This window comes from Gopherus evgoodei, chromosome 1 (genome assembly GCF_007399415.2).
Source record: "Gopherus evgoodei ecotype Sinaloan lineage chromosome 1, rGopEvg1_v1.p, whole genome shotgun sequence".
Lineage (NCBI taxonomy): Eukaryota > Metazoa > Chordata > Testudines > Testudinidae > Gopherus > Gopherus evgoodei.
Window position 1 is genome coordinate 114,898,614 of NC_044322.1, and position 19,439 is coordinate 114,918,052.

The 19,439-nt window shown below is 42.0% G+C and overlaps 1 protein-coding gene across 3 annotated transcripts in view; it reads left to right on the forward strand.

Moving 5' to 3' along the window:
• The window catches only part of TGFBRAP1 (transforming growth factor beta receptor associated protein 1), a 58,490-nt gene extending 48,845 nt beyond the window's left edge, over positions 1 to 9,645 (forward strand). For all 3 annotated transcript variants that reach the window (XM_030569772.1, XM_030569780.1, XM_030569789.1), the window contains exons 8-12: positions 1,542 to 1,685; positions 2,879 to 3,019; positions 5,772 to 5,931; positions 7,483 to 7,916; positions 8,963 to 9,645. In XM_030569772.1, the coding sequence (XP_030425632.1) occupies positions 1,542 to 1,685; positions 2,879 to 3,019; positions 5,772 to 5,931; positions 7,483 to 7,916; positions 8,963 to 9,136 (1,053 nt within the window). In that variant the 3' untranslated portion in view covers positions 9,137 to 9,645. The remainder of the gene's footprint in view (positions 1 to 1,541; positions 1,686 to 2,878; positions 3,020 to 5,771; positions 5,932 to 7,482; positions 7,917 to 8,962) is intronic.
• Positions 9,646 to 19,439: the final 9,794 nt, after the last annotated feature.

Sequence of the window (19,439 nt, forward strand, 5' to 3'; positions counted from 1 at the left end):
TAGTATTTAATCAAGATGGTATAATAAAACTTGTTCGTTCATAAACCACCCTGAAAATGTGTCTAGGTAACTTCTAATTTCAAAATTGGCATATATCCACAGCAGGATGAACTTTCTCTTAAAACCTAATTCCTCAGGCTAGTTAAAATGTTAGAGAAATACAAAGCCACATAAATGATGATTAAAAAAAGCTATATTTTCAAGATAAATGTTTATACCTTAATAATTCGTTGCCAGAATTATGATGGGTTTTATTGAACATAAAAATCACAAGTGTTTTTACTAGTTACTATTGTGATCATATCTGTGCATCTTCAGCTAGAAGCATTAAAATGTTCTCTGTCTCTGACAGGAACCTCTCATACTGAAGAACTATCTTGGTAATTTCTTTAGAAGATAGTCCCTTCAGTAGCTTGTGTTTTTCTGTTTTCTTGGGATATGGTTGTTTCCTAGATTTCAATAAACTTTCTTACATATATTTGACTAAGTAAATGAGGTAGGTAGTCACCTGAGTGATCCTGGGCAGAAAAGCAGCTTCTGGATATGCTGTAATGTTTAATTGTGCATCAACAAAAACCGTTCCAGTATTTCATAGGCATATTTATTCATTTTAAGAAGTTTTTTCCTATGTTCTAGTATTTCCTGTAAGGGTTTAATCCCTCTTCAGAGTCCCAATCAGTGGCCATTAAAGTTAATGGTAAGATTGGTCAGGTCCTTGGTGCAGAAATGAGGTGTAGTGTGAGCAAAATCATTCAGCATATAACTTCTTAACCCAGTAATGCACCAGATAGGTGCTGCCACACCCATGGCTTGAAGTGATTGCCATTATACACATGGTTTCCAGTTTGGTTCAGTGGCTCTTAGCACCCTCACTATAAAAATTATTCCAGCACTCCTGATTCCCTTGAAATAGTGTCTGCCAACTACTTAGCCTGGTTCTGAAAAAATTGTATGAACACCTGTAAATGTGGTAAGTTGATTGCAGCTGCTAGGCAAACTAATACAATTCTGCATTTAGGAACAAAATGAGCATGAAAGAAAATACGGTTGCTTTTTGCTAAATTGCTGTCTGATTAAGTTATTTTGAACCTGTGCTAGAATATTAAGAGCAGATTCAAGTAGAAACCAGAATCTGAATGTAACTTTAGAGCAAAGAGAGCAAATTCCAAACTGATACTATGAAAAAATATTTCCTTGCATATAATTAGACTGTGCAAGTCATTGAGGCCAAGAACTTTAGCAGCAATCCAAAAGGGATATCCAGAGTTAGTGCTAACACATTTTAAAGGGATATTAAACCTCCGTGCTTCAGGATTTAAGCTAATCTCTAACCATTAGGGTCTAGGATAAGGGGGAGAGAGAGAGAGTATGTGCACATGTGCATGCACTGAACTCTATAGGAACCAACAACCAGAGAAAAATGTACAATTGTAATAATGTTGCTGTAATTTTTTAATTGAGCAGTAGACTTAGTTTAAGATTTTAAGTATATTAAAGGCAAACTCCTAAAGTTTAATTCTCACACACTTTTTCTGTTTCAGTTATGGGTGAAAATAGTTAATGGAGACGTTCAAGATTTTACACGTTCGGACCTCTATGAGTATATAGTAGACTTCCTTACTTTCTGCTCAGACCAAAAACTAGTGTGGAAGTATGCTGAATGGGTTTTACAGAAAAGTGAGGAGGTTTGTAATTGTATCCCTTCTAAAAACAAATAGTTATAGAAAAAAAAATCTTGGTAAAATGTAATGATTCATCATTTCCCTTTCATGTGTCCTACCCCTCTAAATCTTTCAGTCTTAACTGTCACCTATCTAATTTGTTTGATGAAAGTGCTTCATTTTAGAATTTTCAGATGTCTACTGTGAACAATAGATTTTAAAACAATATTAAGCTGTCGTCTTAAACAAGGGAAGAAATGACATTTTGTATGCTAAAGGAGGTTTATATTGGAGTTTTGCTTCGTGTTAATAAGGATTTTTTTGGTGTATGAAGATTAAAACACAAGCTGATGGCACATGTTAGTAGTTCAGTACTGGTAGTATTACATTGCTCTAAAGGGCTGTGGAAGTGGTGATGTGTGGGAAAGTGGGGTAAGCAACCTTTTTCTCTTGGCAACACCTATGCTGCTTCAGGAGTTAGATGGCTTATGCTCTTTACCTACCAACATTCAAGTGTATCATTTCTGTAATATCCACGAGTATTTAGTACTCCAGTCTAAGTGCCAACTGTGTGCTTGTGCTAGAAAATGCACAAGTAGCAGCCTTTGTCCCATGGAATTTACCACCTAAATAGTTTCTAGTTATTTCTAAATTCATGCACTGTATATTCCATCTACTATTTAGCATGTAGACTTAACTGATACTGAAACCAGCCTCATGGATCTGTACTGTCACAGTATGAGAAACATGGTATTTAATGCCACAGTTAGTAAATCTTGTTGATTTTAACCGTTATAAAAGCTTATTAATTAGATTTCTTAAAGGAATCCAGAGATAAGGTTGAAAATCTGAGCTGACATTCTGACCTTTGACTCTTTTTTCTTTTTTGCCCTGTTCTTTGTAGTATTAATATTTTGTTATGCTTCTCTCACATTCATGTCCTAGAATAAAAAATATTTGTTTGAAAAGATCCCTACCACAAAAGGCTTACAAATTGGGCAATGTATCCATTCTGAATTGGGGCAGTAGGTATGTGATGCATCAAGAAACAGTGACTGAGCAGCCCAGTTCAGTATGTTTTGTGAATCCATTATTTTTGCGTAGTGTGTGTTCTGAATATTTTGTATTTGATTTCTTAATTTAATCATTAACAAAGTGAGTGCTTAAAACAAAAAATAAAGATATCTGACTTCCTCAATGCAACTAACTTGTTATAGGTTGGAGTACAGATTTTTACGAAAAGGCCTTTGGAAGACAAAGTCAGCTTTAATCCAGATAACGTCATGAACTGCCTTAACAAATACCCTAAGTCACTTGTTAAATATCTGGAGTACCTAGTCTTGGATAGAAAAATAGAGGTAAGCTCTTCAGAAATACCACAGAAAAAGCTGATTTCGTGCCCAAACTGGGATACCTCAAATGGAGGGCCTGAAGTACAATTAGGCTTCATAAAGTGTTTCTTGGCAAATTTTAAATATTTTGTACAGTGGGTTTTAAGTTTACCCAGAAGGCAGAGAAAGAGAGGATGATCTTATGGCTAGAGTGTAACCATGGGAATAAGGAGATCTGGCTTCCATTCCCAGTTCTGCAACATTGTGCTTCTGTAATATTGTACAAGTTACTTAACCTCTCTGACTCTTTCTCCATCTCTGGACAAGGTAAGTCAGTGAGGCGTAAATCATTTATGGGAAGTACTTTGAAATCTTCAGATGGAAGAAGCTATGGAAGTGCCATCTTATTACTAAGGCTAAGACTTTGTCATGGATGTTTTTAGTAAAAGTCAGGGACAGGTCATGGGCTTCGTGAATTTTCTTTGTCTGTGACCTGTCCCTGACTTTTACTAAAAATATCCATGACAAAATGGGGAGCCTCTGGGAACTTCGGGCCCCCCCAGCACTTGTGGGGCCTCGGAGTTCCAGATTCCACCTCCCCCCATGGCTCGGAGCTGCGGAGGCCCGGCCAGGAGCTAAAGGGTCCCCCACCCACAGCAAGGAGCCCCTCGGTGCCTGCAGCAGCGGGGAGCTCTGGAGTCCCCCCTACCACCCGTGGTGGCGGGGAGCTCCGGGGTCCCTCTACTGCGAGCGGCAGCCAGACCCTGCAGCTTCCAGCCACATGTGGGCTGAGCTCACAGCGATCTTGGTAACTCACAGATTCCATGACTTCTGCAACCTCTGTGACAAAGTTGTAGCTTCATTTATTATTTATATGATGCTAATCATGTGCATAATGCAGTAGACATGAAGAATGGTGAATAAACAGATACGTTTCCTGTTGCAAGGAGTTAATTACTTTAATAAGCAACATACAGACCAGACTGGAGGCCAAGTTGTCTACTAAGATATTTTTTTTTAAACTCTTAATTCCAATTGGTACACCTGCACCAGTGGAAGCTGTATTGTGGACAGGTGTAAGTGCTTTTACCACAAGAGTTAAACATCATGGTGCTATACTGGCCTGAGCTTGTGTGTGCTTCCACCTGTAGACTTGCAACCAGAGGGAATTAAAGGTCTAAAAAGTTCTACTATAGGCAAGATCATTAAAAAAAAAAAAAATGGTTGAGCAATAATTGCTAATCTTGTTACACTTGGATGGTGTTTCTTTTAACTTCAAAGTTTCAGTATTTCAGAGGCAGGCATGTTCTTCAATCCTTATGTAAAGAGCTAGAGGAACACAACTTAAGTCATTTAGCCCCCTTGTAAGATCACAAAGCACTTTAGAAATTGCATATACAGGAATCGTTTACCCAGCACTGACATCCAACAGCCCTCAGATTGGAACACAGTAGCCTTTTATCAGAACATAGCAGCACTATACCACAGATCTCACAAGTGAAGCATAACCTCTTGAGGCTGGTAAATGGTGTTACACTGAGACATAAAAGGAAAGTGATTTGATTTGACCCAAATAGCAAAGCAATGATGCAGGCGGAGGGGTGCCACGGGGACCAGGACTTCTGGTACCCAATTCCCCAACTTGAACTGTTAACAAAACTTTGCATTCTTGGGATAAGTGCGTGGTTTCCTCTTCCCATCATTCACTAAAATCCTGCAGTGGAGGCAACCCTGCTCATGCTAATGAGCATACTTGTTTCCATGAAGCACTGGCATTCAACTGATGTCCTGAATATTTCTTGGTAAACCACTGTCACCAGATTACTGACTCTGTTATTACATAGTTTGAGATAATGCAAAGGTATGCACGTGAGAAGAAACCATTTGAACTACTTATATACTCTGGGTTCTAAATTAATTATTGCCACTCAGTCCTAAGAGTCATTATGGACCATTTCAGTGAAAACCTTTCCTCAGTAATGGTGGTTCATAAATAATCAGATTTTAAGTTTTACTACATAGGGTATAGTGAGTAATGCTGAAAACGTTATGCTATTATATAAACTTTGGCATACCCTCAGATTAAGTACTTTATCTGATTCTGGTGGCCTTACCTCCAAAAGTATATCATAGAAATAGAAAACGTCCAGTGAACAGACTTAAAAATTAAGAGAAACTAATTAGATTAAAACTATTCAATTACAGAGGAGGGAGATATAAAAGGGTGTGACAGAAAGATATGTTAAAACTATTATCAAGACGGTCAGGTGCTCTTTTTTCATACTCTCAAAGTACTAGACCAAGGGTTGCCCAATGAAATTGGAAGGCAGCAAAAATAAAACTGATAAAGGGAATTTTTTTTATACAACACAACTCACCTGTGGAGCTCACTGTTGCAAGAAACCATTGAGGCCAAGACCTCAATCGGAGTAAAATAAGGATTTGATATTTTATATAACTGGAATACCTGCTTAATATTAGGATACATATAAGGGATATAGTTTCTACTCTAATGGACCAGAGTCTATCAACCATCAGATAGTATACAGGACTAGAAGAGTGATTGATTGAAGGGAAAAATGGCTTCCGAACTTACTAAAATATTCTGCAGAGCAGTCTATAAGATTAAAAAATTGTTCAATGTATTGGGCAATATTTGCTACATACGTCCGTGTACTTACACTAAATATCCTGTAAAAACTAATTGCTGTTTAATTTGGGGTGGGTGGGTTGTCTTTGTCTTGTAATTGCATTTTTGTCTTGTCCTTTATGCCTGCAGAAGGAGAAGTATCATACCCACTTAGCTGTGTTGTATTTAGAGGCAGTGCTGCAACTAAAATCTGTGACCACAGACAATTGTGCGGAATTCACTGAAACACAGACTAAGCTACACAGTCTTCTTCAGCAATCTGACTTTTATAGAATTCATTTTATTTTAGGTAAGATGAGTATTTTTACCCTGTTACAAATGAAAGACAATATTCTCTTCTGACAGCTTCTGCTGAGACCTGGGTAGGTATGGAGATGGAACAGGTTTGAGGCCCAGTGAGGGGAGGGAAACTTTTATTGCCTTTATCTCTGCTATACCTGTTACATGGAGAAAACATTGTGGTTTCCAGTGCCACCAAACTGAGTTTGCTCATAAACCTAAAACAAAAATAGAATATCTGAGCTTAGTCTGCTTACCAATACACTGAACTGGCTGTTACTGTTTTAATAGTAACTGAAATTACATACCCTAGTCCAGGGGTCGGCAACTTCTGGCATGCGGCTCACCAGCGTAAGCACCCTTGCGGGCCGGGCCAGTTTGTTTAACTGCCGCGTGGGCAGGTTCGGCCGATTGCAGGTCCCACTGGCCGCGGTTCGCTGGCCAATGGGGGTGGCTGGAAGAGGCGTGGGCGAGGGATATTCTGGCCGCGGCTTCCCACCCGCCCCCGTTGGCCTGGGACGGCGAACCGCGGCCAGTGGGAGCCACGATTTGGCCGAACCTGCCAACACGGCAGGTAAACAAACTGGCCCAGCCTGCAAGGGTGCTTACCCTGGCGACCTGTGTGCCAGAGGTTGCTGACCCTTGCCCTAGTCACTCCTTATCAACCTGAGCGATATCTTTTTATGTTGCTCCACACGTGCACCTGGCATTTAGCAGACAAATATGACCGTGCCAGTCATTAAAGATGTTAATGTGTAGGTTAAAGCCTAACCAATGATAAAGGTAGTAATGTATAAACGCTCTGAAATGTAAGATTTTAAAGGGGATCAAAGAGCTGCTAACTTTTGCAATACCTAAATTTGGAAACACTGAATTGCTATTTTGGAATTTTACATGAATTGAATTTTACATGGAATAAATTGGTAGTGAACTAAAGGTAGGCTTAACCAGCTTTTGGCTTAATCATATGTGGTGGTTCAAAATGCACACTAGTGTTTTCCCAACTGAAAATAAAGCAGCATATTTTGGAAGGTAATTACTTGTTTCCATTAAATTTCTGTAGTTGTGCTGCACCTACTTACTGTAAAAAAACATTTTCCGAAAATTAAGATTTCCCTCCTTAAGAGGAGATTTATAGATGGATTATATTATCCCTCTTCTCTGCCAGATGTTAACACTTAATGTTTTGGCAGCTGGAACACAGTTCTGGGATTAGTATTTGTATGGTCTCTCTTTCAGAAAAGGGACATTTGCTCAACATACTGTTTTTCTTTTTGGACTTCAAAGATTCCAGAATTTGAAGGGAGGCTGAGAAATGTACTGACTTGTTGTGCTTTTCACAGTTCACAATATGGACTAAGGTGCACTGATCCCACAAGGTAGATTTATAGAAAATATACTTATTTTCTGATAAAGTATATAGAATGACACTGCCTTTTTGTCACCTAGATAGCAGTATTTTGCTATTTGTTTTTTCCCTTAAGTTTTGATCCCTTCCGGGAGAGCAAATAATGCCCTTTATTGAACAGAGCACTGTCTTAAATTGATTCTCATTTGACAGATAAAATCAAGGAGACAGATCTACATATGGAAAGAGCAATACTATATGGGAAATTGGAAGAACATGACAAAGCTTTGCATATCCTAGTCCATGAATTAAAGGACTTTTCTGCTGCTGAAGATTACTGCATGTGGAGCTCTGAGAGTAAAGATCTACCATACCGGCGAAGGCTTTTCCATATGTTGCTCTTGGTTTATCTAAATCCAGACTCTTCGGACTGTGAACTGGTCATGGCTGCTGTAGATCTCTTGAATAATCATGCTGCTGAATTTGATGCAGCTCGTGTCTTACAGCTTGTGCCCGACAGCTGGTCAGTACAGCTCCTCTCCCCATTCCTGACAGGAGCAATGAGGGAAAGCATTCATACAAAAAGAATGACTCAAATTACACTTGGGTTAGCAAAAGCTGAAAACTTAATCTATAAACATGACAAGGTGGGTGTATTGCTTTCTTTGTTATAATTCAAATACATGGATTTTTAAAATTTTTCTATAAATTAAAGTAGTTGATTCCTGAAGGAAGAAACCTTTCCCTTAGTTTTCTTCAGTTATCCAAAATTATTTTTTTTCTCTGGTTGTACCTCCAGTTCTCAGGACAGTTCTGATAACTGCCCAGCTCTCCCAGGGTTAAATTTCAAAACATTGTGACAAAAACTATTTCATTTTCCCTTTAAAAGAGGATAGTGTTGGGCCTGGGTAGAGTAATGGCTAGCTTAGTGTGCTTTGTTTAGGTTGCAAGTGAAAGAATTTGGTGTTCCCAAACTAATGCATGTGTTGTGCACATCTTACCACCTTTTTGTGTTTAGTTTTTTTTTCATGATTAGCATGCTCTCCTTGAGAAACTCCGAACTCTAATCAGGGTTCAGATGTATTGGATAGAGTTGTGTGGTAATATTTGCATGGCACTCATCCCAACTCAAGCCTACTGGATCACTTCTGTAAGCACAATGTTCACTTGAGAAACTACCTTCCATCCCTGCTTAGAGTTATATTACTTAACACTTCCAATTTGCTCTTATGTCCATTTAATTGAGAGAGTTAACAAATTGACTTGCAGAATCTGATTTGAGACAAGAATCCATGGGCTAATACACCTCCGGGGAAACTGAGTAACATACACTTGCAAAACTTGCTATACATTCCGCAAAGTTACTTGAGAAGCATCAGGATTTGAATCAAGTGCCTTTTTTAAAAAAAAGTATTAATTAGGAAGAAACATGAAATAGTTACAACAAACTGCTGTTAATATGCAAAATTAGTCCAAGTTAATTTAAATAATCCATGTAATTGGGCTTCATAAATTCCAGTCAAGTGACCCAGATCTTTCCGCTCAGTACAGTTCAGCTAATGTAGCTGTAATGTGAAAAGCTTTAATGGATACTGTTGTCTTATAAACAATCTGATTTGTTATGTTTGTTTGTTTTAGTTCCCTTCCTGATTTGCAGTGATATTGGATTCATATATTTTTCCCCTATTTATAGGTTAAACTAAAAGGAAGCCCAATTATTCTGTCGGACAAAAAGCTCTGCCAGGTGTGCCAAAGTCCTTTCTGTGAGCCTGCATTCGTGAGATATCCAAATGGTGGCATGGTTCACACCCACTGCGCCGCAAAGAGACTCATGAATCCTAACATGACCCATCACAGTCAAACTTGAAATATGTTCCAGGTTGCACTAGTTTCCATGACTTACTCTTTGGAAAATGTGCTGGATGAAGAGCCAAGTGCAGCTACTTTAACAATAAATCAAGATGAAGAGATTATCCTGGGGCTAATGGGAAGATTTCAATAAATGTGAAATGTGGCCACTCATTTGCTGATCTTTATGAATGTAGACAGCAAAGAAAATATTAACTATCAGAAATAGAGACACGCAAGAGTATGCTCTTCTGTGTATAATAAGAAAAAAAAATCTACCTTCTGAAAGAAAATAAGCCTTTTCTTCACAGAAAGGATGAATACGGGGCAGACTAATGTTTTTTAAGGAAACTTAAATTTGCACTGAATGTGTTGCTTATAAACATGGTGTGGCGGGGAGAGACCCTTTTATTCAGGAGTCGGATATTGTCTGTCTCTAGAATGCTTGATGAAGAGCAGGGGCGGCTCCAGGCCCCAGCACGCCAAGCGCGTGCTTGGGGCGGCATGTCGCAGGGGGCGCTCTGCTGGTCGCTGGGAGGGCGGCAGGCAGGTTGCCTTCGGTGGCCTGCCTGCAGAGGGTCCGCTGGTCTCACAGCTTCAGTGGACCTCCCGCAGGCGTGCCTCCCATGCCTGTGGGAGGTCCACCAGAGCTGCAGGACCGGCGAGCGGCAGAGCGCCCCCGACGGCATGACGCCATGCTTGGGGCGGCGAAATGTCGTGAGCCGCCCCTGATGAAGAGACTATACAGTGTTGTAGCCATGTAGTGAAGAGACTGGCATGATGCAGCTTATTCTCAAGAAAAAAGTGCATATCAATTGTCTGCTGCAGCATGCCCTCATTTCTTCTGAAATCTGTTCCACAGATCACATTATTAACTTGTTCTGTGCGCTACAAATTGTTGGCTTTTGATGCACTTTTTGTCTCCCTTGGCCCATCCCGCCGCCACGTTCTGCTGTATTGTTGTCATAAAACCAATTTAAGTACTGACCTGTTGCTAGTTTCTATTGTTTTGCTGTGTCTAAAGTAATAAACTCAGTGGAAACTGATGGCCTCATACAGTTACACATCTGTATTTGAGAAAACACAGTCGTAATGAAGCTGTCTGATACAGTCTAGTTAGACCCTAGTCACATTTTTGTTGGGGAAAGAGGCTTTAATAATTTTTAATATGGACCTACTTATTAATATGCAAATATGCTGTAAATACAGTTGAATAAATTGGTTTTATTATTGAATGTCCTTGGAGGATAAACATGTAAACAATGATGTCAAGAGTATGGGTTACATTATAAATGTCTGCTGTAATATAATTTGGACAGCAAGCAGAGACTACACTGGGACTCCTTGCAATAGTAAGGGTCAGTGTTTTGGGATCCCTGTGTGAGATCTAGATGGAAAGGGGAGGAGAGGTCGTGAAGAAGTCAGTAATGACACCCCCAGGTGCTTAGTGAATTTGGTATGATCTAGTAAATGCTCTCTAAATTCTGAAGTGTTCTGTTTAAGAGACAAGATGGGTGAGGCAACATCTTTTATTGGACTAATTTCTGTCAATGAGAGATGAGCATTCAAGCTTCCACAGAGCTCTTCTTCAGGTAACGCTTTTTCTATAATGGAAAAAATAACATTTACTGATCCTGTGAACTCTTCGAGATACTGTTTAACCAAATTTTGTAAGGAGCCTGAGAGTTGAAGGAGGCAACTTCGCTCTACATAAGAGGATTATGTATAAACATATTTTTAAAACTTCAATTCTTTAAGCCAAAGAAGAAATCAAGCTGTAATAATAGATTCTTGAATGATACATGATTGAAATAGTTGGTATGACTCATCTAAATTTTTCAGATTGAGTCAGTTGAGATTTCCAGCACAAAGTGTATCTGCACAATATCTAGGGCCGTACCAAATTCACAGCCATGAAAATGTCACTGACCATGAAATCTAGTCTCCTCCCATAAAATTTGGTCTTTTTGTGTGCTTTCACCCTATACTATACAGATTTTATGGAGGAGATCGTTGTTTCTCAAACTGGGGGTCCTGACCCAAAAGAGAGTTGCGGGGGGGGGGGGGGAGATCACAAGGTTATTTTAAGGGGGTTGTGGTATTGCCACGCTTACGTCTGTGCTGCCTTCCGAGCTGGGTGACTGGAGAGTGGTGGCTGTTGGCCAGGCGCCCAGCTCTGAAGGCAGCACCCCACCAGCAGCAGCGCAGACGTAAGGGAGACAGTACCATATCATGACACCCTCATTTCTGCGCTGCTGCCTTCAGAGCTGGGTGGCCGGAGAATGGCGGTTGCAGACTGAGGGCCCAGCTCTGCAGTCAGCAGCTCAGAAGTAATGGTGTCAATACCATATCATGCTGTCCTTACTCTGTGTTGGTACTGGCAGTGGCTCTTTCTTCAGAGCTGGGCTCCTGGCCAGCAGCCGCTGCTCTCCAGCTACCCACCTCTGAAGGCATTGCCGCCGGCAGCAGCAGTGCAGAAGTAAGGGTAACAGTACCGCAACCCAGACATAACTCCTTTCTGAATGGGGTTCAAAGTCAATATGGTCCAAAACACACATAAGTTAATAAAATAAGTTCAGAGGTTGGTAATGTAGACAAAATATTGTTGAAAAAAATAATAAAACCAAAATCATGTAACTCAAGGAGTACTGACGTGAGGAAATCACAAACAGTATTATCTTCTATAAAGATTTGAATATAGATTTTTTTGATGTGGACAATAGCATGGAGTTTGTAAGAAATGATTTATATATCCTGTTGGGAAACAGGCATTATATAAAAATATCCGCTGCAGTACACTAATTTTGTTTTCATAAAGATGTCTCACTAATAAAAGGAAATATATTATTTCTTTTTTTTTAAAGTAAGGTTACTGTCCAGACAGAATGTCAAATCCAGATGTTTCACACTCCGTTTCAAGAAGTGGCGCCCTGGGGACTTAAAATAAGGGCAAATTCGTGGTAGAACACCTTAACTAAGTTTACACATGAATAAGACCAAATATTAGTTTTTCTGTTAACATATTTAATGTCATCTAAACATAACCTGTAATTCATCTAAAACAAATTCAAATCCAGCTATAGCACACATGCAAGGCAAATGTTAAAAGGTATACAAAAATGGATAACATAGAATAACATAATCTAACCTGAACTGGAAGGATAATGGGCAAAAAAGAGGCTTAAGTTTTTAACTCAAGTGTAATCTTGAGGAGGTTGTGGAGGGGGGAGGAAGGGGGAAGAAAGATAATATATTGCCTCTGGAATTTCAACTTCTATATGATTTACTGCTTTCAGTGTATTAACTACAGTTATGCACATGTTTAATACAATTCTAAAATTTAGAGAAACACCTTTATTTGACCGGAAGCCTGTTGGCAAAATTAAGCAGTATAAATTAATTTTGTCTCAAAACAACTCAGTTATGTGCAAAAAATAAAATAGCAGGTTTGTGGGACTACTGCTTCTGGCACAAAGACCATAATTAAACTTCTAACTCTAGAGCAATTTGCAAGGCATTTGTTTCAAAACCTCTTCAGTTACAGCATCATATTCTGCAACTTTTCCATATCTGCTGTCGTCATCCACTTTAAGACTTTATCTCCAATTAAATCCACATTTTGTAGAAATCAGTACATTAATGCAGCACCACTAAACTGTGTATAACCCATGTTTGGAAACTTGCTAAAATTTCCAAATGAAAGTGATCCAAAGATAAATCCAGGTTCCACAGAGGACAGTGAAAGAACACGGCTGACTAAGATCTTTAGTGACTCTGCTTAAAGAGCTACTTTCCCTGAAAAAGTTTTGGAGTAATCTGGGAAGGTTGAAAATGCTTTATGATTGACTAATGTCTGCCTCGCTGGCCACCCTTTTAAGATCTTCGAAGCAAAATGTCAGAAAGTAGCAAGATTGGATTCAAAGCTGCGGAAAGATGCTGACCTCACTTGTGTGTGCCTCTCCATGACTAACCTTTCTCTCATTGTTCGTGCCTTTTACCTCTGTTTTTAACCCTGTCTAATATCAATAGCAGCAGCACTGATTTCAGCATGGAGTGCCTCCTGCTAACCATCTAAATTCAGGGCGGGTTGGAACTTCTCTGTTTTAGCTAGTAACGCTTTATATCATAAAGAACATGTTGGGTCTTTGTTTACTGCCTCTGAGAGGGATTCGTTAGAGATGGTTGGTGTCAGCAGCCCTGCTGCCAAGTTAGATAAGAAATGACACCAGCTATGACTTGGAAGTCCCATATTTCTGGTTTATTTTTGCCTTTGAGACACTATTCCCTCAGTATGTATGCTTTCACATCAGCTGTCTTGCAGTCTCTGCCGCTTTTCTTGTTCTAGCAATGTATTCAATCATTGCTGGTTCTGGAGTCAATTCAAAATGCTCCTGTCGTCAAGAGCAAGCCTCTCTAGTATATTACATCTTTGGTAAGCTTCCCAATAAAAATTTCAGCATGGAATATAAAACACAGCATTGTAACAATGATACTGTTCAGCACTACTGCAGGAGTTGAATCTTCTTTCCACCTTGTGTTGTCCCTACAATTTCAGATTCATATGATAGCTGTTATCAACATGAAACAAACTTCTCCGGTTGAGTTTCCTTTTTGCTTCAGCACCCAGCTCGGAGCTTTCTGTACTGCCTAATACTAGCACATAATGAAATCTCACTGAGGTCTTGACTCCACTACTGGTGGGAACGGTGCTGTGGCAATCGATCCACAGGGTTGATTTAGTGGGTCTAGTGAAGACCCGCTAAATTGACTGCTGATCATTCTCCAATCGACTCCAGTACTCCACCAGAAGGAGAAGAGTAAGGGGAGTCGATGAGGGAGTTTCTCTCATCAATCCAGTGTGGTGTGGCCCCCGCAGTAAGTAGACCTAAGCTATGTCGACGAGTTACGCTACTAACGTAACTCAAATTGCATGGCTTAGATCGAATTTTCCCTGTAGTGTAAACCTGCCCTGAATGTTGACCTAGAATTTCAGGTAACTCACAATTAGGGAGGCTCTCCTTTAGTCACCTGCTTAGGCTAGTGTGTCCACATTTGTCCTGGTTAGAAAGGATAACAACTTTTCCCTGCTCCCTCCCCACCCCGAAAAAAAAAATAAAAACCTGACCATGTTGTCTTGTCCTGATTTACTGTCTGATTTCCTCCTTATCTGAAGCAAAAAGGAGGTGGAAAATAATTGATATAACAAAAACTGCACTTCAGAATCCAGTGTTCTGCTCAAATTAGAGGCTAGAAACAGCAGTGAACAGTCCAAATTATGCCTGTAAAGGATTTCAATCCATTGTCCTTAATCTGTCAATAAATTGTCACGCAATTTGACTGTACTACAAGAATATTCTTGATAAATTCCATACCCATGTGTTTGAGACAGTTACTTTTTATGTACTGTACATAACAAAGTTTATGATATGAGATTTTTATGCTCTTTGAAGTATCAGAGGTATAGCCGTATTAGTCCGTATCTGTAAAAGCAGCAGAGAGTCCTGTGGTACCTTATAGACTAACAGACGTATTGGAGTATGAGCTTTCGTGGGTGAATACCACTTTGCCGGATGCATATAGTGGAAATTACCAGATTTCCACTACATACATCTGACGAAGTGGGTATTCACCTATGAAAGCTCATGCTCCAATATGTCTGTTAGTCTGTAAGGTGCCACAGGACTCTTTTTGATGCTCATTGAAGTGTCTCTCTCTCTCTCTCAAACTTTATTTTGTGTGGGGGGGGGTTATGTCACATTTCACTAAAGGCTTGTTCATACAGCAAGTTACTGCTGTGCAAGTCAGCCCTGGTCTACGCTACAAATTTACATTGATACAACAGTATTGCTCAGGGGTGTGGAAATCCACAACCTTGAGTGACAGTTATACCAACCGAACTCCTGGTGAAGACAGTGCTATGTCAACAGGAGGGCTTCTCCTGTCAGTATAGCTACCACTTCTTGGGGAAGTGGAGTACGTACATTGCCGGGAGAAGCTTTCCCATTGGTGTAGGTAGCATCTTCGCTGAACACTGTTAGTGTAGACAAGGCCTCAAAATGTGATGCTGCAGCCCACGTGTTCACATCCCATGTGGTCACTGCTACAGCACACTGGAAGTTCTGGATTGTAGCCTTAAGAGCTTTAGATGCATCCTCAGCCATGTCTTTCTTGGGTTCATTAAAATATTAGTTTTCATTATGAATCATTATTATGTGACTGGTATCTTTGATCCTACTGCAGTGGGAATATGCATAAAAGCAGTTTAATGCCTTCATTATACATTCTTATATGAAGGCTTAACTCTGAATCAAGACTCAGACTTTGCAACAAAATGTTTTATCAGTCTTTCTGTACGTCTTACCATGAGTAATTTATTTAAAAAGCTGTAACTCTGATAGTTTTGTTTTCTACAATAATATCACTCATTCTTTCCCAGTTAGCTTTAGTCTGATCATTCTATATCAGCATGATCTAAATTTTCAGTTACATCATAATTTTTTACATTAAAAGTACATTGGCAATAATGAATTAATTCATGTCACCTGTTCTACTATTACCTATGAATTACTAATGACGACGGTTTCATTGGTGTAGAACATTGTCTGAACTGTAAGCTAATAGCTTTGTCCTCTGAACACAGATTATGAAATGTGCTGCTACTTGCAAAGGGAGAATGCAGCAGATAGCTAGCCTAGATTAATGGCTAGTTACACAACTAACAGTATCCCTGGATTAAGCTTGCTACTATGGCAACTTTCACACTTACCCTTCTGCTCTCTTGACTTCTTGCTCGGTATGTCAGTGAACATATCCAGCAGTATGTGGAATGTACAAATGTAAACATGTTGATTTTAATAAATTATTTTAATTACTTTCTGTAACTTACTTTCTAGAGGGATGTGCGCCCTGGTATGTGACTGCTAAATGAAGGGAATAGACGCATGAGTGAAGTGTTGCCTTATTGATAGCTCAGTTGTGCCTCTAAGGGAGGTGGTCAAATGAAATGTTCCAAATGTTTACTAAGTCCTGGATAAATTGGTTTGCTTGGGTTTTTTGGCCAGGGGAAGGGAGTTTGTGTCATTTACTATGCCTCCTCCCTTCCTATCCCCTGACTGAGTTTATCGGGATTCAATAGAAGTAGTCATTGAGCATTCCAGATTTGGCAATTCTAATGGCTGCCTTCTGGTGCTATATGACTGACTGGCCATATTATCCCTGGTTTGACTAGTTAAATAGATCTACAACGGAGATGAGCTTGGTGGAGCAACTTGAAATATGTTAGCCTAACAGTGCAGGCAAAAAGTGTGGGGGGGGGAAAGGTGTAGGTGGTGTTTTAAGAGGATCACTGAAGATGGCTGGGGACAATATTGTAAACTGCCACCATTTTCCACAGCCAAAGGTCATTGAAGCTGGTCTCTCACTCCTGAGAGTAAGCAAGGGTGCATCTCCTGCATGCGTGCAGCTTCAGACGGGGTCCCTGGGCTGCTCGCCTGTGTGCCGCGTTGGTCCCTGCACACACGGGAAAGCTTCTTACAATGGGGTAAGGAACAAAGCAGCTCTGCCAAGGAACCTTTGGCAGAGTATTGGCGAGTACCTCCGGTAAAGTTTCCTTTGGAGAATTCCCGTGAAATCTCACTGTGCATTACCACGTTGTTCCTCTGCACTGCTTAGCTGCACAGGAGAATGTGAAGCACAGGCAAACAAAACTAGTCTTGTACGTTTCTATCCCTTCACCCACTTGTAGAATATACAAAGCAAAGGACAGCTCTGCCTCATAACTGAGCAGCACCAACTGGTGGGGCTAGCCAGACCTCTCCGGAGAGGAGAAAGGTTGCTGACTCGCTGCGCCACTGGAGAACCCTGCTGTCTGCTCCACATTGTCCTCCAACTTGACCTCCTTGTCCATGATTTTGTCCTCAGAGTTAATTCCCATGTCCCCTGTCTCCAGTCTTGCCAAGTATCTGTGGGGCTCTCGGTGGTGGAGGTGGGGGTGCCACTGAAGATGGCATCCAGTTCCTTATAGAAGTGGCAGGTCTTCAGTGGAGCATCAGAGTGACGGTTTGATTCCCTTGCCTTCTGGTATGCCTGCCTCACTCATTTTCGCACGGCACTGATGTGTGTCCCATTCATAGCCCTTATCCAACTTGCCACGAGAAATCTGACCATAGGTATCAACGTTCTTTGAGTGCATGCTCGTATCGATTCCAATTAGGTGTGTGTGCGCTGCGTGCACGCTTGTCGGAAGATTTTTACCCCAGCAACACTCGGTCAGCAGGGCGCCCCCTGGAGTGGTGCCGTTATGGCACTGGATATATACCCCTGCCGACTCAACGGCCCTTCAGTTCCTTCTTACCACCCGTGACGGTCGTTGGAACTGTGGAGTGCGGCTTTGCTGATCTCCACATCCCTAGCTACTCATAGTTCTTTGCTGTTATTGTGTGTATAGTTCTTGTAGTTATAGTTAATATTAGTTGTTGTCTTTATAATTAGTGTATATAGTTTAAGGGGGGATCGGGGATTAGCCCCTTTCCTCCACCCCAGTGCTGGCCCATGCCTAAGGCACCGGGATTCAAACCATTCTCGGCATGCCAAAAGCCGATGCCAATAGGGCATCCCCACGACTCCTGCCTCAAGTGCCATGGGGAATCCCACCTTGCTGATAAGTGCTGCATCTGCAAGTTGTTTAAACCAAGGACGAAGGAGGAGTGGGACTTTCGGTTGAAACAGCTCCTCATGGAGTCGGCACTTAGTCCTGCAGCGTCGGCATCGAGCACCCAACAGACTCTTTCTGTAAGGAGTGCCCCTTCAGCCCCGGACCGCTCCAGTACCGAGAAGTAGTCCCGGCACCGACCCTTACCAGTACAGACATCTGCTCGGCACCGCTCCCTGTCCCCAAGACCCGAGAAGCAACATAGTGCTTCAACTTCTGCTCCACGGAAGGAGCCCTCTTCCAAGACGGTTCGTCTGGCACCGTCATCTACTGTGGTACTGCAGATTGCGCCTCCACCAAGCTCGGCAACGTCAATTCCGGTCCCACAAGGGTCATCGAGTCTGGTGCCTGACAGCTCCCCGGCTCATGCTGTGGTTGAGCTTGCCCTCCCTTTTACACCGGAGACGTTCTCCACAGCAAGGGAGCTCATCGCAATGACGGAGTCAACACGGCCTCAACCCTCGGCACCGCCGGTGTGGCTCATACGATCCATCGGCAAGGAGGCCATGGTAAGGCCTCCTTCCGTTGGTTCACTAGAGAGACGTCGTTCAAGATCCTGGTCTCACAGATGCTCTCGATCACGCCGTTCCCGCTCCCAGCACCGCTCTCAGTCCTGGCACCACTCTCCATCGCGGTACCGGTCGCGCTTGTGGCACCATTTGACATCTCGTTCGCCGGACAGATGCTCCTGGTACTGATCCAGCTCATGGCACCGATCTCGGCACCATGTATCCCGCAGTCACTCCAGACGAAGGGACTCGTGATCTTGGTCGACCTCCCAGCCTCGATACAGTAGAAGGTCCTGGTCTCGCTCACAATGCCGTTATAGTTCTCGGCACCACCCCGGGCCCGTGCGTCAAGAACAGTGGCACCCTCCCAGGGTCTGTCGGCACTGCTGTGGCCTTCCAGACGCACATTGGTGTCATCCAAGGCTGGTGGCGCATCCTATCAACAGGAGCGTGACTCTGACGTTCCCAGCCATATATTCCCAGAAAGACAGAGCCACGAGCAAGGGCCTCATCACTGGTCCTTCTGGACACCATGAGCATGCCACCAAAGCCAAGGTGCATCATCAGTGGCTCAACGGTCGGCCCCGTCAGAACACCGGGTACCAGAGGCAACAGTAAGCCGCCCCCACCCTACGGGCACGGATGAGGCTTCAATTCCATCTGCAGTCGCCGAGGTTCCACTGGATGCAGATGACGCCCCTCAAGTACAGGAGCCACCACAGGACCCTTTGATCCCGGGCCTCTCCTCTTCCTCACCTGATGAGGTGGTGGCGGGGACATCCTCCTCAGGCCCTTCACCAATTGACCTCAGGGCCCATCAGGACCTTTTGAGATGAGTGGCTCAGAATATGAACTCGCAAGTGGAGGAGGTCCCTGAAATAGAGGACCCGTTCGTGGACATCCTGTCGGCTGATGCACTTACTAGAGCCGCTCTTCCGTTCATCCGCACCATACAGGCTAATGTGGACACCATTTGGCAATCTCCAGCTTCAATTCCACCTACAGCAAGGGGAGTAGAGAGAAAATATATGGTCCCCTCAAAGGAGTATGAATATCTCTACACTCACCCACCTCCTTGCTCTCTAGTTGTCCAATCGGTGAAC